We start from the raw sequence: 19044 nt of genomic DNA, 5'->3' as shown, positions 1-19044 counted from the left end.
CTTACTGCAGAATGCACATACAGCTGCATGAAACTCAAGCTTGCAGATACCACACCGCATGTGTTAAGTAGACATGGTATGCTTCAAACTTTCCAGCTATTATTACTTCTCACTGTCTAGATATAGAGGTTTAAGAGGAACTGACAAGATTATTTTTAGGATTAGCTATATATTCTGGCCAGCCAGGAAAACCTGAATTTCAGTAGTGGTTTTACCCCTCCATCTAAAACAGAAAGGCAAAGGACATACCTTTATTTTAATTAATATTCAATTTCCATTTGTATGAATCCTGCAGAATTTGAGTAAGGGACATAAGCTCTCTAAAAAAGACCAAGGTTTGCAGTTCCCAGAGCCCTACGAAGCTGCTGTACATCGGTACAGAATATGCTTCTCTCAAGCTGCTACGGGCAGCACATTTACCGCACACTCTGGAGGCATTCTACAGTGTATCTAGACTCATTGCAAAGGTGAGGAAAAGAAGGGCTGCTGATGTCTGTCCTTCAGAGCAAACACCAACCAGGAGCGAGTATGTGCAGGTCCTGCTGCTGCCTGGAAAAAGAGGTTCCACTGCTGCCTGGAAAAAGAGGTTGCAGATCCCTGGCTGCGGGTATGTATATTTATTAAATAAAATTTTAAAAATAAACAATTCTTATTCAAAATAAAAAGTCGAGGATAGGAGAAATCCTGACTAAGGAAGAGGAGGAGGTCAGAGGGCAATCTTGAGGCTGAAATGTGCTGGGGTAAAACAACTGGGATATGCCCTGAACTTAACAGAAGAAAAAAAAAAAAAAAAAAAAAAAAAAAGGGTAACACCATAATTCTCCTCAAATAGGATTTGTACTAGTAAATGTTTGTCTTTAGCTGATAGTTGGAAAAAACTTGCCACAACTGCAGTTTTCCCTAATATCTTTACCAAGCATACCACTACTCAATCTCCATGGTAGCGATACCTGGTAAGTCATCTGAGTTAATCCACGGAAACATGTTAGTGCTTCTGCTCATGGAAGGATTATACTGTTCTGTTAATTTTCATTTTAATTATTGAATAGCCTTATTCCAAATACAGTAGTGGAAAAGCAGAAGCCTTTTAGAAGACTTTAAGGCTTATATCACACAACTTTCATGTTATTAACACATTCAGATTCAGTTTGTGAAATCGTCCATTTGAACCAATTTACTCTATATATGTACTGAAGGGCTAAGGAAAACAAAGTCTTTTAAAATCCATGCTCTCACTGAATATCTATTAGCAAGAGAAAGTTGATGAGGAAAATACCACACATGACCTCTGTAGTTCTAAATTGTTTCCGGAGTTGCCACTTCCCAGTACAAGGACTCTTGTGTATTCAAAGCCTGCATTCTGTTCACACATGCACGACCATATGTCTGGACTGACTGTCTACATCACTGCTTTCTCCTGTGCGCCACACTGGTGTCACTATTTCAGTGTTGTTTTTAGTACCCAGGTCTCCATGTACTAAATATTAGAAAGAGTTCAACTGTTAAAACTTTCTTACTTAGAGTTTATATAATATGCAGAAGTGATCATTATTCAGACATGAGCAGCAAATGCACAATACACCTACAAATTGATAGGACAATTTCAGTTAAGTTTTGATAAGATTTAGGTGTCTAATCTAGTCCCAGATGATTCCCCTATGGTCAGTGAAGATCTACAGCTGCCTCTAGACAGCAGTTATCTTGGGATAAGTATCAAAACTAGGCTGGTGTTAGACCTAATCTGCTTTCTAAAGATGTCTCTACCTCTTCATTAGCTATAGGAGATGCCTAGCCAATAAATTAGGACTCATTAAATAACCCCCGGACAGCTAAAGTTAGGTCAAAGTACTTCCATCCTTTCTGACAGACCTCAGCTCAGAACCTTCTCACAGAAACAGCTGCTACTGTAGCAGCTTTGCCACTGCTCTCCAGTAAAGCTCCAGTTTAATCTTTTATTTTTCATCTTTATCTTAGTTCTTGTAGTTCCTGTGATGACGTTGAAATCTCCTCTGAGTTGTCAGTACCACTTAGACTTAAAGAGACTACGACTCAAATGCACCGAATGGATCCTGGCACGCAGACTGTCAACAGCTTCACAATTCCTCTCAGGTATTCACACACCTATAGCACTTAGAGTACCTCTCAGGGTTTTATTCAGCAACAAAGCTACATTTTCTGCATTATTTCTGTTGTCTCAGTGTGCATGCTGGAGTCTCATGTTCCCTGTTATGCATCATTAGCTTTGCCACCTCTCAGGACATGGAAATTTTCTTTTCTCCTATGTTATCGGCTACACTGAGCCAAATTGAGGTCTGCCCTATGTTAAAATCGCTTAGCCAGAACCCTTAAGATATCTTCCAGTGTTTCCAAGACATTAGGCTTTTCAGTTGATCATTACTCCTGTACTGTATTTACGTTGGTCAATGTTCTTGGAGCTCAGCAGGGAAAGGAAGTGGACAACCTTCGTCCTGAACCCTCAGCTTAACCCACAGTACAGCACTCTTTGCTTTTTAAAAAATATTGTATAACTTCTACAAATGGAATGGGTGTTGACTGCATATTTTTGTGTATTTAATAAAAATGAGGATAAAAACTTGGGATTTTTTTTCTCCTTTCAAAGCTAAGAAATAATAATAAACTTCACCAACTTTAACGAGAGTTCACTTACATTCCATTACGCAGACAGGTTAAGAATATATTTTCTTTTGAAATCTTAACATCCCAGATCTCTATGTGATTAGCATTCATTTCAATATTTCTGTTGAATGCAGAGTTTAGAGAAAGTAAAAATATTTTTGCCCTAAGGATAGAAAAAGAATAAGACATAATTTGAGAACTATAACACTGAACAGTTTACTCTTTACTCTAGCTCTGTAAATATAATGACAGAGTGACCATTTATTGACATGTTCATTTCAGAAATAGATTACATATTGGTCTGAAAATGAGATGTCAGCTGGTGCCCTCATGTGGATATGTGTGCTGTTATATATAATAGAAAATGAAACTTTTAGTCAAAACAATGCCATGGAAACTAGGATCTCAGTTTCGCACATAGAATTTGGATGGTTTGATTAAGATATGCTTTCTCTATTTGCTAGCAATGCTGTCTATCCTGTATTTCTTAGTTGTAAGCAGAATTCCCTAGTTGGATGGCAGATTGTAGCATGGCTTTTAACATAAATATGAAGTACAAAACTGAATTCAGTCTTAACTGTGCAGTCACAACCTATCTCCCCCACAAGAACTATTGATTCATATTAAAAAGCAAAAGTTATCAGGTGACTGGCTTTCAGAACTAATCACACAATATTCTTTTTCCAGGGTCTTGAAAAAAATTCAACAGACTAAAATCTTTCTTAAAAAAAAAAAATAATATGTCTTTCTTACTTACAAAGAAAGCATTCCAGTAATAAAGCAACACAGAAGAACTGAATAAGCACAGGCCACACAGGCTGATGGAAATAATTTTTGTTTGATCAACCTTAGTGGAAGACATTGTAAGCCAAGATCTAGCCATGTTTTTCTGGCAATGTGTGGAACAGGTGAGTGAAGAGCATAAAACATGTCCAATAGGAATACTAATTCAGTTTGTAATGACTAATTCAGTCAGCTCAACACATTGACTATATGACGATTAACATCTGCAGACCGTCAGCAAGGCTACTACATAGAAAGTAGGTATGAGAGGTATGGGAGGCATGGGAACACAGCATGAGGCAAACTGCAGCCAATCCCTGAGGTAGAGTCAGTGCAATCTTCTCCTAGTATCTCTTGTACCACTGTCTCTTTGGAGTGCTTACAAAAGTGTATGCATTTTTCACTCTATTATCAAGAATGCTAAAGTTTAAGTGTAGAATTAATTAGCATGTTTAAATAGAAGCCCAGTATTCTACAGAATCACAAAAAGATTGAAGACAAACCACCTAGAACACTTTAACATATATCAAAAGAATTCAGCAGGTAATACAATCAGAACCTAAATCTAAGGTAGACTACCATTTGCAGAATATCCTATCACAATTATGCTGTGTGTGCTCCCAGTATATGAAATACTGTTAAAGTTTCAACAAAAGTTCCATTTTCAAGTTGAGCGAAGCAACTACAACGATTATAAAAAACTCATAAGGAGGGTATGTACCCACAATCTGTAATCTGGTATGATAAAACCCAAATTCTGAACCGGTGAGTAAAGAGGCTGGTTTTATTTTCATCAGCCACCCATCGATCAGGTAACTCCTGTGGAATTTCATCGGCTTCAGCAAATTCATATTATGAAATGCTTCTTACCTTGTGCAATGTTTCAAATCCTTACATATCATGATAATTAAAAGGCCAACAATTTAATCTGGGAATATAAACTAAAACTGTACTTCTTATCTGCAGGCATTTCATGTCTCCCAGTGCTAGGTGCCTTGTAAAAGGAGCACAGAAGAGCATAGAAGCCAAGCGAAATACTACAGACAAGAAATTTCATCTTTTTAAGTGTAGTATCAGAGACATGACTTGTAGATTGGGTAACATTCAAAATTCTTTGCCTTTGCAACTACTTTGTTACATGAATTTGGGGCTTTTGTAGTTAATAATGAACTTTTGGAATTACAATCTTTTTCTTTATAATGACAGATAACACATTTGATATTTTAAATATTTGGAATATCCAGATCAAATGACAGCTGAGTAGATCAGTAAAAGGCACTTTAAAATATGAGATTCTATGTGTTAAAACTTGTGTTTTCCTTTGGCATTGAATGTTGCAGAAATAGTTTTTACCATAGCACCATTTTTGAATGCCCTAATGCCATTTCCCTGCATTCTTCAGAGTATGCTTAATGATCATCCAACCCCCCACAGGTAGCTTTATTTGAATGATGCTGGTGTGCATGTTGGTTTAATATAACCTTTAGCTATCCTTTGGGGTAAAGGACCGTATGGAAATGAAAAGAGGTCATCTCTTTAGTAATAATGTAGCTGTCAACAGAAACAGAAAATACTTTAAGCAAAACCTGAAAATTTATGGATTTTTAAAAACCTTATTTAAGAAGTTACATATTTCACTTACTGCTGTTGCACAATGAAAATAAAAAGAAATTCTTGTAGGAAAGACTTGCCCATAAATGAGACAGTTGAACAGAAAGAGTTGTGTGCCTATGAATTATAGTTTCAGACTGCTTATACTCTGTATTCTTTCTCTGTACTTTTGCAATGAATTGGTACTGGAAGGCCCTCTTAAACTGGGTGATCTATTGGCTTAGGGAGCTAACGATTAATTCCAGATGTGGTCATGCTCTTCTAGCCCTTCAAAAAGTAACTACTGCACCATCTGTTTTGTAATAGACAATTTCAAAGAGTGCCAAGGGGAATGTTAAAATCATTGGTCAAATGGCCACATATACCTCGCACACAGGAATCCTAAAGGTCATAATGCCTCAGACAGATTCATATTTTCACATTTTTCTCTCCATTGTTGCACCATGGAAACGAAAGGAACAGCTCTCCTTCCTCCCAAAATAGGAAGGAGATGTCTTCCAGATTATTACCAGCGTTGACATAAGATGAGGCCAAATTCAGACCTGAATTCAGTGGAATGACTGGAATCCAAGGTGACATATCTCTTATACATGCCACACTTTTGGATGTGGCAGATTACTCTAAACAGCTTTGGTTTTCCTTTCTTTCTTTTATTTTATTTTTTTTTTTCTTAATGAAATCACTAGCAGAAGAATAATGCTAAACTGACTGCAGATCTGGCTGGTTGCCCAAGATAAATAAAAGGTGGAAGAGGTAATGAAGTGTTATTCCAGATCATGGTAATTTTTATTTTATTTTTCCTGGTTATTTCAGGAAGCTGGAAGTAAAGAAATGGTGTCTGTCTTCTAAACACTGTTATGCATCAATATCTACATCTCGGGTGTATAACAAAGATGCATGTCTACCACCAACATAACTTAAATTCTTCACAACAGTAAAACTGAAGTAAAAGAAGTTCTCTTAAGACTTCTTAAGCATAAATCTGAACATTAGAGCAGTAACTTATGATTTATACCAAACAGTCCTGAGAAAAAGTCTAAAATGAAAACAAAAGGAAACAGAAAATCTACTAGAGGTTAGACAATCACAATCTTTTGCAGTCCCAGAGAGTCACTTTTGCTGCACTGACATTAAGTAAATCATTGGTAAAAAGGAAAAAAAAGATTAACAGTATGTCTCCAGTTCATTTCTCTCTCTCTCTTTTTTTTTTTTTTTTTTCCATTACATACAGTCATGTTTTATACCATTTTTTGTAATAAGTTATTTTAAAAACAGCTTAGGACTTGCAGACTAGTGCACCTAACAAGTTTTGTTGACTTTGGTGTGGTTCTATCCATTCAACAGTACGCGGTATACTCCAGCTAGATAGTAGAGTTCAAAGTTTGCTGCTGGTAAGTAAAAAATAAGTTAATAGGAATCCTAACCATTTGACTCTATTTAGTATTATCAGAATTGAATTTCTTTAAGTCATAGTCTATTTGGGTGACATACAGTCAGATTTGCACTTTTTCAGTATTAAACATTATTAAAATAAAGGAAGGTTGAAAAGCAGAATAGGAAATGTCTGCTTTGGAGGGCTTCATCACAGCTTCATCTCAGCATTCTGAGAGGCTAACACATATAGTGGTGTGGGAGAATGCATACACATCTGTTAGATAAAGCAAAGGCCCCATGGCTCAGGACAAGATTTAATTCAAAATATAAGACTCAGTAAATAACACTTAGAACTAGATGATATACATTGTAGGTACTCACAATTACACCAAGAGTTGCAGGAACAAAATGGTGTCTGAAAGAAGGATCCAAACCAGAAAATATTTTAAGAGAAAATCATGTGGAGCTAGCCTATAGAAATCATAGAGAAGAGATGGTTTTGAAAGCCCAGTCTTTAAAGAGCTAACATATCTCCTCCAGAACTATAGAAACAGCTTCCATTTTGTCTTATGCAGGTGTCTCTATTCCTCAAAAAACCCACACAAATAAAGGAAATCAATATGAACCAAAATCCAGTCTTGCGAACTGAGGAATGTAGTAGTTACACCTCTCAGTGAGGCTGGTATTCCTGCAAGAAGAGACCTCCAGAATGAAGAGGTATTTAGGAAGAGTTTTGGTTTACACATTCATTTTACACCTCAGCTTAATTCATGCTGTTGTTTAAGAACATTTAATTTCTTTGTATATGTTCTAGAACATAGCTAATAGATTATCCTACTCTACTGCCGTCCTTTCTAGGCACAAATTCCGCCTTTAACTAAGGGCTGAAGATTGAGCCATCCTCTGAAAAATAAAGCATTAGCTTAGGTGAGTCACTAATTGGAGCTCAAATAAAAAAAACCCCAGAAATTCACTGCCAGTAGCTCCTCTATCCTTATTTCATAGTGGACCTAACTCTAAATTCAACCCTAAATGTAAGGATAAATCTTTCAAAACTCACTGTTTTCTAGGCTTAGAGGCTCATTTGCTCCAGGTGAGCCCAGTACTCAGTCACCTCACTTTAAGGACAGACAACTGTGGCACATCTTTAGCACAGGAAAAACATGTCAGCCACTTGCTAACTGAGTCACGTGTACCTTTTCAAAGTAATTTATTTATTTTTAGATGTATAGATCCAAAATTAAACAGCCCAGAGAAGAAAGCAAGCAATCATTTTACTCACTTGACACATGCTGTCTTGGGGAGAGTTCAATTTGTAATAGTAGTAAATCATTTACAAAAAAAGAATACAGTTTAAATCACTTATTTGTTCCACACAGCAGAGGATTAGCACATGGTGTACAAACTCCATGGAAATAACAGTATTTCTATTGCATATTTTTCTGGAAAAATTTATCACTGTAACTTTCGCTGCCTTTGTACTTCAGAGGCATAAACTGTTACATAGAAAAGTCTGTTTCTTTTCTCAGCCATTTTTTAAAATGACTGGATAGTAATCCTGTATTTGAAGGTGCTTTTTTTGCCCCCCCCCCCTTTTTTTTTCTGACATTATTGCATCCATCTAGCACAGATGTCTTCCATCTGTCTGAATCACAGTTACCAAAGACAAACTCCATGTCACTGATAAAAAACACAAGAGTTTTCCTGGCTGACCTGGCAGGAGCAGCTTTTCTTTTACTGTTGTAGGGTTACAGGTGTTAGCAGGCAAGCACAGAAATAACCCTGGCCACCCACAAAAATGCAGTTTCAGGGTACAACTGCTGCGGGCCTGGCCACAGCATGTGCCACATACCCCATGCTGTGTTCTCCTCCTGCCCAGTGCACAACAGCGGGAGATTGGCCCTGGTTCTTCCACCACATCTTTCCACGCAGGGAGCTCCTGATGGTGTGTGGTTGGCCATGGACAGACAGATGCCACAACTTCCACACTGAAACAGAGCTTAACCCAGAATCGTGTATCAGCATTTTGGTGGGTCTTTAGCTTTTACATGTTATGTATACCTATTAAGTGCCTGTATAGTGGATGTATAATATGTGCAGGGCAGTGGACACGTTTGAAACCACTTGCAAACCCTATGCACCCTGCAGACTGAGCCGATGTGATAACCCGTCTTTAAGTAAAAATTAGAGGCTGCGTTTGGGCGATACATGCACAGCCTCTCACCTTCTGTTCTCCCACCATCTCCAACCGCCGTCCCACACCTCCATTATCGCCGGTGCAGGGAAAGGGGCGCGATCACGACCTGCCCCACGCAACTGATCCCGGCCTAGCCCGGCCCGACCCTAACGCAGCGAAGAGCCGCCGCGCTGCCAGGCTAGGCCGCAAGGGGCGGTCCGGGCGCAACTCCTCTAGGCCGGGCGCAGGCGCCACCGTGAGCCCGCAGCGGAGGGCTACCCGCCCGGCAGCGGGGCTCCATGCGCTGCCAGGTACGTGCAGCCGGCCGGTGCCTCTGAGGAGCGGGCTCCGGCTGCAGGCGAGGCGGGTGCCGGGGGAGGGGGACGGCGGGGCGCCCTCAGCCCCGCTCTTCAGCGAGCAGAGGCGCCGCGCGGTCAAGGCCTGGGCGGAGGGAGCAGTACACGGATCCGCGCTGACAGACACCCCCCCTCGGCCACTTTCCCTGCTCCCCTGGCAGCCGGGGGAACGCCACAGAGCTTTATCGGCATTAAAAGAAAAGCAACGACAACCCACAAAACCAAACCCAGGGAAAGCTTTTCCTCACTCCTGTTTGGTTTCGGTTGTTTGTTTTGGTATTATCGGAGAAGTTAACGTGCAGCAGCGTTGTTTTCCTTCGGTAGGCCTCGCTCCCCTGACGCCGTTTGTTCCCGGGCAGGTCTCGGTGCTGTATTTCGCCCGGAGCGCGGAGCTGGCAGGGCTGCGGAGTGAGACCCTTTCAGTGCCACGGCAGATCACCGCGCTGCAGCTCTGGGAGGAGATCGTCAAGGTCCATCCGAGGTACTCGGCAGGGCTGCTGCCGCGGCACACAAAGTTCAGCGGCACCGGGGCTTTTTTGGTAAACACAGGTTCAGCGTTTGGAGTTGAGCTGGAACACATATCAGTACTTAGGCACCATAAACCCAGCATTACCTTGTTCTCGTAACCTGCAGCAAGTGTTCTGTGTTTTGGCCTGTTGGAAGTGCTGTAGCTTTAGGTGTAAACAGGGAAAGACTAGGTCCAATAAATGTACACGAAAGTTAAGCCTGGGGGGTACCTGGAGACATACGGCCTGTTGTCTAGGAGGGCCACAGTGTGGTAAACATGCTGCATGTGAGAACTGAGCTGTTATTAACCTGTGGAGAAGGTGAGATGCCTCAAGGAGGAATCAAACATAGCCAGGGTAATAAATAAGAAATTAATAATAACAAGCAGGTGTTTTTGATCACTTGTATTTAATGGTACTGTTAGCCATTGGTCTGAGTTTATGGCATGCTCTAGAAGGCAGGTCAGGAAAGGAGCTGAACCTCTGCCACAGGTTTTCAGCCACTCAGCCACTTACACAGTAAATAGTCTTGGCCACTTCCTGTCTCCTCTGCTTTGAAAAAAACCCACAAAAACTCACTGCTGGTGGCATTTCATAGGGAGTCTGGTCCTGAGGGCGCACAGGTGTGCACTCTAAGGACCCATGTAGCACTGCTGCTCTCTGCAGGTGTCAGCAGAAATTCCCCCTCAGGTTAAGGCTGAGAGAAGGTGCTGAGTCCTGTCAAGAATGAGTGTGATAGACAAAGGGACGAAGGTGCAACACTGTTCTGGGAGGTGGAGTAAAAAAACCAATAAAGGTATGGTATAACAGAGGTTGAGGTCCTCAGGATTTAGTGCTTAATGCCCTGAATTTCCAAAACTTTGGATTTACGTGCCACGGTCTTCCTTTAGGCACCACCATTTTTTATTTGGCCTGCTGCCAAAGGCAATGAATAAAATTAACTATTTATCAATGCCATCTGTTTTCAAGTGTCATGCTTTAACCAAATGTTGGACCAGGGACCTTTTTCTTACAAAGAACTGAGTCTAAGCGTGTTTTTGGGGAGGAGGCAGTAGGGAGTGTATGTATTTTACTTTGCATCCCGTGTATTTTACTTTGTGTCAGAAGCTGCAGCAGCACCGTTTGTCAGTTTGCCATAGTTTGTCAACTTTGTCCTTTTATGAATGATGACTTGGGGCAGTACATTTTGCATGTGCATATACTTCACAGTGGCCTTCTTGGAAAATGCTTCTGCTTCTAGCTTTTCTGGAAAACCTCAACTTAACTGTAGGGCATTGACCACAGACTTCTATTCACATTGCTAATTCAGACTGCAGCTTGAGCATACTTGGCAATGCTCTTCTGTTCCACCCATTTTCCCCAGTGAATTAACTCACAAATGACATTAATTAGAGCCCATCCCTTCTAATGGGCACTTCAGTTTCATAGCTGTGCTCAGTTCCTCAGTGGCTTGCTTTACTTCCCTACAGTCCTACCCTTCACCCTGCCCTCTGAGACAGTGCTACTGTGTTTTGTGCAGCCTGTGCCTTGCCTACTTTTGTCTATCTAGCTGGTAGGAAATAAGATAATTTTTGCTTGTACCCTTTTAGCATGCCTACTTGTTTCTAGGCGATACAGCTCTCTGCTGTCAGTGCCAGATTTTGGAGTCTCAGACAGTAGCAGTTACCACACCTGCACCTTCTAAAGAAAAATGTTTGCATTCTTTTTGTGGTGTGTTACTGGTTTTGCCCTCATATTCACCTTTTGATTGCACTTAGTCATGAAAGTGAGTCCCTGTCTCATGGTATCCAGAGCTGTGGACTCTCACAGCAAGGTTTCACAGATGTGAAATCCAAAATTATGTAGAAGATCTGCCAGAAAACACACCATATCTGCCTTCTTAGTTCTGTAGCCACTCCTTATTAATAGTAAATTTCAAACCTGTAAGTACAAAGGACCTAAAGCCTCATAAACTGTGATGTTATACAAGAGCAACTGTCTGACTAGTGAATCTTCGTGAGATCTCACAAACAGCATCCCATAATGCCTCCTGCCATGTAGGAAAATTGTGGTAGTCCAGCCAGGCTGAATCAGGGGAATATTTCCTTCTAATCGCAGATTGGATGGTTGCTACCTCTTGCGTTAGCTACTTTGTTAGAAGCTGCTAAAGTGCTAAAGTGGGGTTGGTATGCATTGGTTCATTCTGATTCAGGCCTATGACAGTTGCAATTCTTGACTTGTGACAGTTACACTGAGTTGGTTTCTGCATAGCCACCACAAGAGAACCTGAGTAGGAGGTGGTTGTATTTTTGAGAGTGTATTGCAAGGCAGGGTTGCGTAAGTCTCAATGCTGTTTACCTCAGCTGCGCTAGATAGTGCAGCACTTTGCTGTTTAATGAAACCTCATGTTTAAATGCAAACAGTCTATTTAGAAATCTATTTGTGCTCCTGCCAATTCCCTTCAGGCTTGCTGTCATCCGGGATCAAGTAGTTTTTGCTGTTCGGCAGGAGTACGTGCTTCTTGGAGATCAGCTCCTGGTCCTGCAGCCTGGAGACGAAGTTGCCATCATCCCACCAATTAGTGGAGGATGAATCTACCCAAGTTCTGTTAGGTAAGTATCACTTCTTGCTTAGTTTCCTATGGAGTGTCATCCTGTGCTAAAATATTTCATGGATTCTGTGTAACATTGCAGTAATTTATTTATTTTTTATTTTTGTTTAGCTCCAGAGATGTGATTGCAGTTCTCTCCCTCCATATTGATACTCTTTTGAGAGAACATAACTTGTTTTTCCTGCTGGAGAGAACATTGACCAGAAAATACAAGTTAGTGCACCAGTAAATGATTAACGCATAAACGGTAAATGAAAGAAAATTGCCAGAGAGATCAGTCGTTGTTTTGAATTTGGGTTTTAGGTCTTGTTATTCTTTCGTAATTGTTTCTGTCTGCCAGTGGATATGCAGCTTGCCAAGTAAGATAATAATGAAAAACCGTATGCCACTTTTTTAACAGTAGAGATGATACAGAAAAAGAAGTGACTGCTTTTTTTTTTTTTTTTTTTTTTTTTTTTTTTTTTGAGAATTTGCTGTCAAAGGAACAGGTGTCCTTAGAATTGCTTAATTTCTTTCCATGCGTTGAAGTGGCAGTCCATGTATTTTTGAAGTCCCTTCTAACCCTAACAGTCTGTGATTTCCTGCAGCTTGTTCCTTTCCTGCTGCTCAGAATACTTTGTGTCCTTCTCATTCTTACATGAACTGATGACTGGTTTCTGCTCAGAGAAATTAGAAGTGTCTCCTGTGTCACTGGAGCAGACTGAGGTCATAAATGTCCCGGAGAGGATTAGAAGTTGAATTCGTGTTTATCAGAAATCTCTATTTTAAGTTTTGTTTGATTTCTGGATAAGATAGAGAGGAGGGGCTGATAGTCTTGCTGTAAATTTACTAGCACAGTGGTCCATGCTGGTTGATTGTACTGATAAACTGTGGCCTCAGACTAGGTCTAGTTTTGTTCTACTGGAACAGGCTTTCTTACCAGGAAGGAAACCTCTTTGCCTTAAAACCAGGTCATTACTTGATATTTGCAGTTGAGGCAAGGCTGCTGAGAAGTAAATTTGCCATGGTCTCTTGAGGCAAGGAAGTAGATGGTGCATATTTTCTGTACAAATTGAGGCATCAGCACTGAATATAAAGCAGTTGGCCAGTGCTAGTATTGCCAAAACCAACAACAGAGTTTGTCTGGTTTCAGCTTTTCTAGTGAGCTATGGATGAAAGCGAAGATGTGCCAAAAGATTTTATCAAGCTCAAGTCTGAAAAGCTCTCTGTAGATGAAGTGTCAGAACTGGTCATTTCACCATGCTGTGGGGCAGTGTCTCTGTTCATTGGTGAGTTTAATATTTCTGAGCTGGATCTTTGGATGTGTAAATAGCCTAATTGTGCACACCCCAAACTCGTGCTTCTCAAATAAATAAATTGCTGGACCAAACCCAGGATGTTTAGAAAACACGTTCTGAATTATTTAGAACAGACCATGGCAGCTCTTGAACAGTTGCACTGAGACAAAGCTTCCTTGCTGTTTCAGCTGTCCTAGGGCTGAACAGAACAACGGCTCTGGACTACAGGATTGCCTGGGAGCTGTTTTCCCCACACCCTTGGCCATAACTTGTTCAAGGTGTGAAGTGGGATGTTGTGGCTAAGCAAATCACAAGTCCACGCCTGTATGAAAGCTCCTGCAACTCAGGTCTTGGTTGAATGTAAAGTACTGTTTTACTCATGGGCAGGTGAAGGTTAAGCTTTGGTGATAGCTCTGTCCTGTTGCTTAATGTACATGGTACTCATCTAGAAACCCTTTTGTGTTTAAACCATAGTGCTACTGGTCTTCTAACTACTAAGCGCTTAAATGTTACATGGGCAAATGTAGTAATAGCACTTTAGCTGTTACCACAGGAGATGTCCTGGCCTTGGGCATTATGTGCTGCAGACTTGTATAAACTAAATTCTTCCTTGTCTATTAAAGATTTCTCTTGTTCAAAGAATCCGTTTACAAAGCCATGATTAGGGGAGGTTTTTTGTACTTGCACAGTGCTGACCTTGACTGTAACAGAAGATCCGGGGTTTTTTTTGTAGTTATATGTAATATATTATTATATAATAAATGTGTAATGTAACATATTATTATATAATAAATGTGTAATGTAATGTATTATAAACATATATATTTATTTACTTAGTACTTTTGGTTGATAAATCATTTTAGGTACTACAAGAAATAATTTTGAAGGGAAAAAAGTGATTCACTTAGAATATGAAGCATATATGTCAATGGCAGAGACCGAAATAAAGAAAATCTGCAGAGATGTTAGACAGAAATGGCCATCAGTCAAACATATTGCAGTGCACCATAGACTTGGGTATGTATGGCCAGACCCCATCCTTTTGCATGTGGAATATTAATCCTTGTCTGGTGCATGGCTGTGCTTACGTAGTTGCAGGATGTGCAGGAGCCTTTTATAAACTATGATGCAGCAAAGCTGGCTGTAGAATCAAGCTTGCACTGTGGAGCTAAGTTTCAGAAACTGTCTTTTCAAAGACGTGGACTCCAGCAAACGCTACCTATATACACATTTAGCCAGCAGGATCCTTGATGCTGGTGTGATAGTTTGCAAGTGGGGAGAAGGGACAGATTTCATTCTAGGAAAGGGGAGGCTGTTGGTTTATTTGTTTATTTTTTTAAAAATGTGAAGTTGGCAGCACTTCTTTTTTCCTCTTTTCCATTGAGGTACCACAGAATGTTTTTATTGTCAGATTTAAGTTAAATTATGCCATAGGGAAAGGTTAAGACTGTGGGGAGGGGAGAGGCGTGGTAATTGCCAGCCATGTTTGCTGGAAAGTCTCCTGTTGTTCCTTGAGTCTTGAATAAGCATTTTCTCTTGGGTTCAAAACAGGTAATGCTAGTGTCAGACATAGTCTTGAACCTTCATGGTTCGTCAGATTTCTCACTGAAACTAGCAGGGTGCAGAGTATGTTGCAAGCACTTGTTTCCTTTTCTCTCAGCAGAAGGAACTTTAGGAGGTGATAATAAGGGGTAATATTAGCTCTGAGGGGTAGTTTACTTAGATTTCCTCTATAGGCAATAGAGGGAGTGATTCTCTTGAGGGCTGAAAGCATTTAAACTTAGATTTTCATATGACCTCTTTGCCAAAGGAGTATTACTATAAAGGGATGGTTGATAGGCAACTCTTGGGGATATTATTCTTGTGAGGCACAAAACAAAACCTTGTGCTACTTCTGTTAATAATGCACCAAACAGGAAAAACTTCATAATTTGAAACTCAAATTTGTCAAAAAGTTTTCATTGCAAAATGTGCATAGTTTGAAGCACTTAATTTCTTCTTTCACAAATTCTTGTGCAAACTGAGATGATTTCTTAGGTTTTCAGATAAGAACTGGCTGTTCCTAACTTGTTATGGTTCATTATTAAGCCAGTATCCACTGAGTTTTCTATGTCCTGTTGCAAGTTAATGATTTTCCCCTTTTAATTCCATAAGTTTTATTATAAAAAAAAAAAAAAAAAAGAAAGAATGGGAGAAAAAAAGCCTGTGTCTGGTGGGTTTATTTATTCTGAATTGTGGAATTCTCACATCTGGTACTGATTTTGGTTGTGGTTTTCTTTCTTTTAAAAAGTGTATAATCTTGAACATGGCTTAACACTTGCTCAGTATGAATGAGTCAGGAGAGTGTGTGGCCAGAATACTGACGTGACATGGCCACAACTTTTGAGTGCTCTTGATGTTAAGCATTAGCTAAAGCTGCTGTTGTTCCTCTTCTCTCCCTAGTGTGGTTCCAATAACTGAAGCAAGTGTAATTATTGCAGTCTCCTCTCCACATAGAGCAGAATCCCTTGAAGCTGTAATGTACTGCATCAATACCCTAAAAACATCTGTCCCAATATGGAAAAAGGTATGTCTGGGGACAAGCTTGATTTTAGGCCTGTGCCAGAGTCTTGGACAGTTGGGCTGAAAGCTGCTGCTGCTCTTAAGGGCATCTGCTGAAGTATTGTTGGGCAGAAGTTGCTCCTGATGGATGCTGAATGTCTAGCACCAGTGGATTTTTCCTCTAATGCAGTCAGGTGCACCTGTGGCAGGTAGGGCATCTAGAAGGCCCTCACTTGCCTGTACCATCCAGCTCATCTTCCTTTAACGCCATCCTGGGATCAAAGAGAAGGAGCCCTGAGCTTTTCTGAGTGGCAGAACACAGTTCTGCACAGGCTTGCGGAAGAGCTTTGAGTCAGATTTGCTTTGGACAGCATTGTAGTTTGCAAGTAAAAGTGGCTTTCTTGTATTTCTGTTTTCTCCTCATCCCTGTGGCTTTGAGAAAGCACAAAGCATTAAGCAACAGCACATAATGAAGGGATGAGCAAAGGTCCCAAAGCTAGTATGGGCACACAACAATGTGTGAAGAGACCAGCCTGGGTCTAGAAAAGCCTCCTTGTATAACCACAGTGTTCCATGCAAATTATGAGTCTTACCTCCGCCTTCTCTCCCAGGCAGAATTTGCCATGTGGTAAGTGTGATGTTCTTCTCATTACTCGACTTTTCTGACAGTTCTTTCAGGAGACTGGGAGTTCTGTGGTCCCAGAAAGAATAAGCAGGGGCTCAGAGCCCTGCTGAATTTGCTGAGTAGGACTGGACTGCTGCTGGGTAGTCCTGGAGGTTAAACACTCACTGTATTTTGTGTATTGTAATTTTTATTTTTTTTAATACTGACATCTTCTATAGACTTAAATGATCCCTATAAGTGATGGTACAGTAACATGGCAACATGCAGAAAGGGCAGTTTCAGATATAAGTGCTGTGGACTCTACAGCTTTCATATGATTTCTTCTAGATCTCTTTCTTGAATTGATTTCGGTATTGGTGAGCCCTTCTAAATTTAATAGGGCTCAGCCTGAGGGTCATAATCTGCTCACATGTAAGTCAGTATGTTCTAAAGGTACTGCTCTCTTTTCTGTTTGCTATCCAAGTGCTGTATAGTCCTGTTGCGATCAGTAAATAATAGCAGGATGGCTGTTGAGTTGTTTGGCCTGGCTTGTGGCTGTATGTAGCAGACTCCACAATATTTCCCATTCTTTGTTTATATTTGCAGGAGATTTATGAGGACGAATATTCTTGGAAAGAGAACAAGGAATGCTTTTGGGCAAATTCAGGAAAATAGCTGAACTCTTAAAAATAAAGTGTTACTGTTTCTAATGAGCATAATGGTTTAGCTTTGAGTTGTTTTTACAAAGAATCTATATATTTTTAAACAGGTGTACTAGACATTTCAATCAGTAATTTGATTAGGACTAAGTGAAATAAATGAGTAATAATTAGGTGTTCTTAACTCTCCTTTGAAATCATCATGGAGTAATTTTTTAACAGAATTTACCTAAAATTCCTGGTTGTGAATTGTTTTGTCTTCTGTGATACATACTACTTTAATGGGTTTACATTGGTAGTCTTTGTTCACTGACTGTATTGGAGGTAAAAACAGGACAGTCGTGTTTTTTTTTTAATCTTAAAGAACTTCACTAGTAGCTTAATTTTCTATGACTATAGAGTCATTTTGCAAGCTCTATGCTGTTTTGACATTCTTGTAACATGAAAGCTACTTGAAGGAGATGAAACATTTTGGTACAGAGAAGCAAATACAAACTATTCTCAAGAGTTATTAACTTTTCAGTAGTGGTTGCATTCCAGTAGCTCTGTCTCATGGAAGCATTTTTACTGTGCAGCTGATGCTACAAGTCCATTGCATTAAAAAAATATGGATAGACCTTGATTCAAAGTTAGATCAAATATTCTACCAGCAGCAAACTTGCATTAGCAATAACATGCAAACCTGTAACTACTTAATGATGTCTAGACATGATTAATTTTGAAGGAGCTTTTTTGGCTGTGTAATTGTATGGTGCTGCAGAAATAAACCCGCCCCAGCTATTACAATAAATAGATAACTATAAGTTTAATTAGTCGTAGTAGCTCAACTTTAGACATGTTAGGATTCAAAGTCATCAAAGTGAATTAGTTTTTCAAAGGAAAGGAAGTCTACTGAGCTTCTTGCAGTTTATATATGCATTTATATTCACATTTAGGATTTTAATACAGTTTTCCTCTTCTTATGGTTTTGAAACTTAGTTAAAAATAAAGAGACTGACATAATATGCCTGTGCTTCCACTGGAAACAATGGGCTGCTCATCTGAGTAAGAGAATTTTATTTACATTATTCACAAAATGACAGAATGGTTGTAGTTGGAAGGGACCTCTGGAGGCCATCTAGTCCAGCCTTGCTGCTCAAGCAGGGTCACCTAGAGCGCATTACTCAGGATTGTACATTATTTTAATGTGCCATGATAGTGTTTCAGTGCTGAGAGTTCAAAGTCACATTGTGTGTCATTTTTACTAATGTTGAGAGACAGTTTCATCTAGTCATCATTATCAGTGTAGACAATATAGATACAAAGCGAGGGAAATGAGGTAAAGTAAAATTATCTGCTCAAGTTTATATATGATTACATCACACAACACTTAAATCTCAGCTGTGTAACCCATTTAATTTTGTCTGCAGTAAAAATCTACAAACAGCTGCTAGCTATACAGAAAAAAATGAGAAAAATAGGTGATGATCTTTTTTTCTCCCCAGTGATTTCAATCAGTCTTAATAGTGATGGTTACTGTATCTGAATTAAACAAGTAAACCCCAATGAAACATACAACTTCAGGCAGAAGCATGGTTAAAAGTGCTTATTAACTTATTGATGCACTTTCCTCAGTGAAGTGAGAGAGTCTTTCTTCTGCAGGACAGCAGCTACTCCTTGCGTGCTTACACATGTGCAGCCTCCAGACAGTGTGGGCCCTATTATCTAAGCATAGCTGAGCAAATTCAAAGTTGAATTTTCCTTTGCTTTGGAGACTGGAGAGGAGCCCTCTGCTATTTGAATGACATTTGTACAGAATCCTGAATACACATCAGTTCTTGTATGTCCTGGTTTCAGGACATGACTAGCAAGTAATTCTTTCTGGTTTTAGAAAAGAAAGAAATACACAAACTTTTCCATTTTTGGTTTTCATTTTCCCATGTTCATGTTT

At 39.9% G+C, this 19044-nt stretch overlaps 2 protein-coding genes across 4 annotated transcripts; both read left to right on the top strand.

Annotated features, from left to right (window-relative positions):
• Positions 1-8792: 8792 nt before the first annotated feature.
• Positions 8793-17168, top strand: LOC308231626 (molybdopterin synthase sulfur carrier subunit-like). Of its 3 annotated transcripts, none has more exons than XR_013958711.1 (6): positions 8793-8892; positions 9297-9418; positions 11888-12034; positions 12145-12246; positions 15753-15876; positions 17062-17168. XR_013958711.1 is itself a non-coding variant. In XM_080637265.1 (4 exons), the coding sequence occupies exons 1-3, from the start codon at positions 8881-8883 to the stop codon at positions 12012-12014; spliced, it is 261 nt and encodes an 86-aa protein (XP_080493391.1). In that variant the 5' UTR covers positions 8793-8880; the 3' UTR covers positions 12015-12034; positions 15753-15875. The 3 variants fall into 3 exon arrangements, 1 of the variants encoding a protein (XP_080493391.1); XR_013958712.1 differs by having other exon boundaries at positions 12145-12280; XM_080637265.1 differs by lacking the exons at positions 12145-12246; positions 17062-17168 and having other exon boundaries at positions 15753-15875.
• On the top strand, positions 12145-17168 carry LOC308231625 (molybdopterin synthase catalytic subunit). The gene is made up of 5 exons (XM_080637264.1): positions 12145-12280; positions 13166-13301; positions 14174-14327; positions 15753-15876; positions 17062-17168. Exons 2-5 carry the CDS (start codon positions 13181-13183, stop codon positions 17128-17130), a joined length of 468 nt encoding a protein of 155 aa, XP_080493390.1. The 5' UTR covers positions 12145-12280; positions 13166-13180; the 3' UTR covers positions 17131-17168.
• Positions 17169-19044: the final 1876 nt, after the last annotated feature.

This window comes from Psittacula echo, assembly GCF_963264785.1.
Source record: "Psittacula echo genome assembly, chromosome: Z".
Classification (NCBI taxonomy): domain Eukaryota; kingdom Metazoa; phylum Chordata; class Aves; order Psittaciformes; family Psittacidae; genus Psittacula; species Psittacula echo.
Note: the sequence above shows the minus strand (reverse complement) of the source record. Positions and strands in the feature narration are given on the sequence as shown.

Coding starts and splice junctions, on each gene's coding strand:
- LOC308231626 (XM_080637265.1), top strand. Junction 9,419..11,887: donor ATCGTCAAGGTCCATCCGAG/GTACTCGGCAGG, acceptor AATTCCCTTCAG/GCTTGCTGTCATCCGGGATC.
- LOC308231625 (XM_080637264.1), top strand. CDS start 13,181: ATGGATGAAAGCGAAGATGTGCCAAAAGATTTTATCAAGCTCAAGTCT. Junction 14,328..15,752: donor GCAGTGCACCATAGACTTGG/GTATGTATGGCC, acceptor TTCTCTCCCTAG/TGTGGTTCCAATAACTGAAG. Junction 15,877..17,061: donor CTGTCCCAATATGGAAAAAG/GTATGTCTGGGG, acceptor TTATATTTGCAG/GAGATTTATGAGGACGAATA.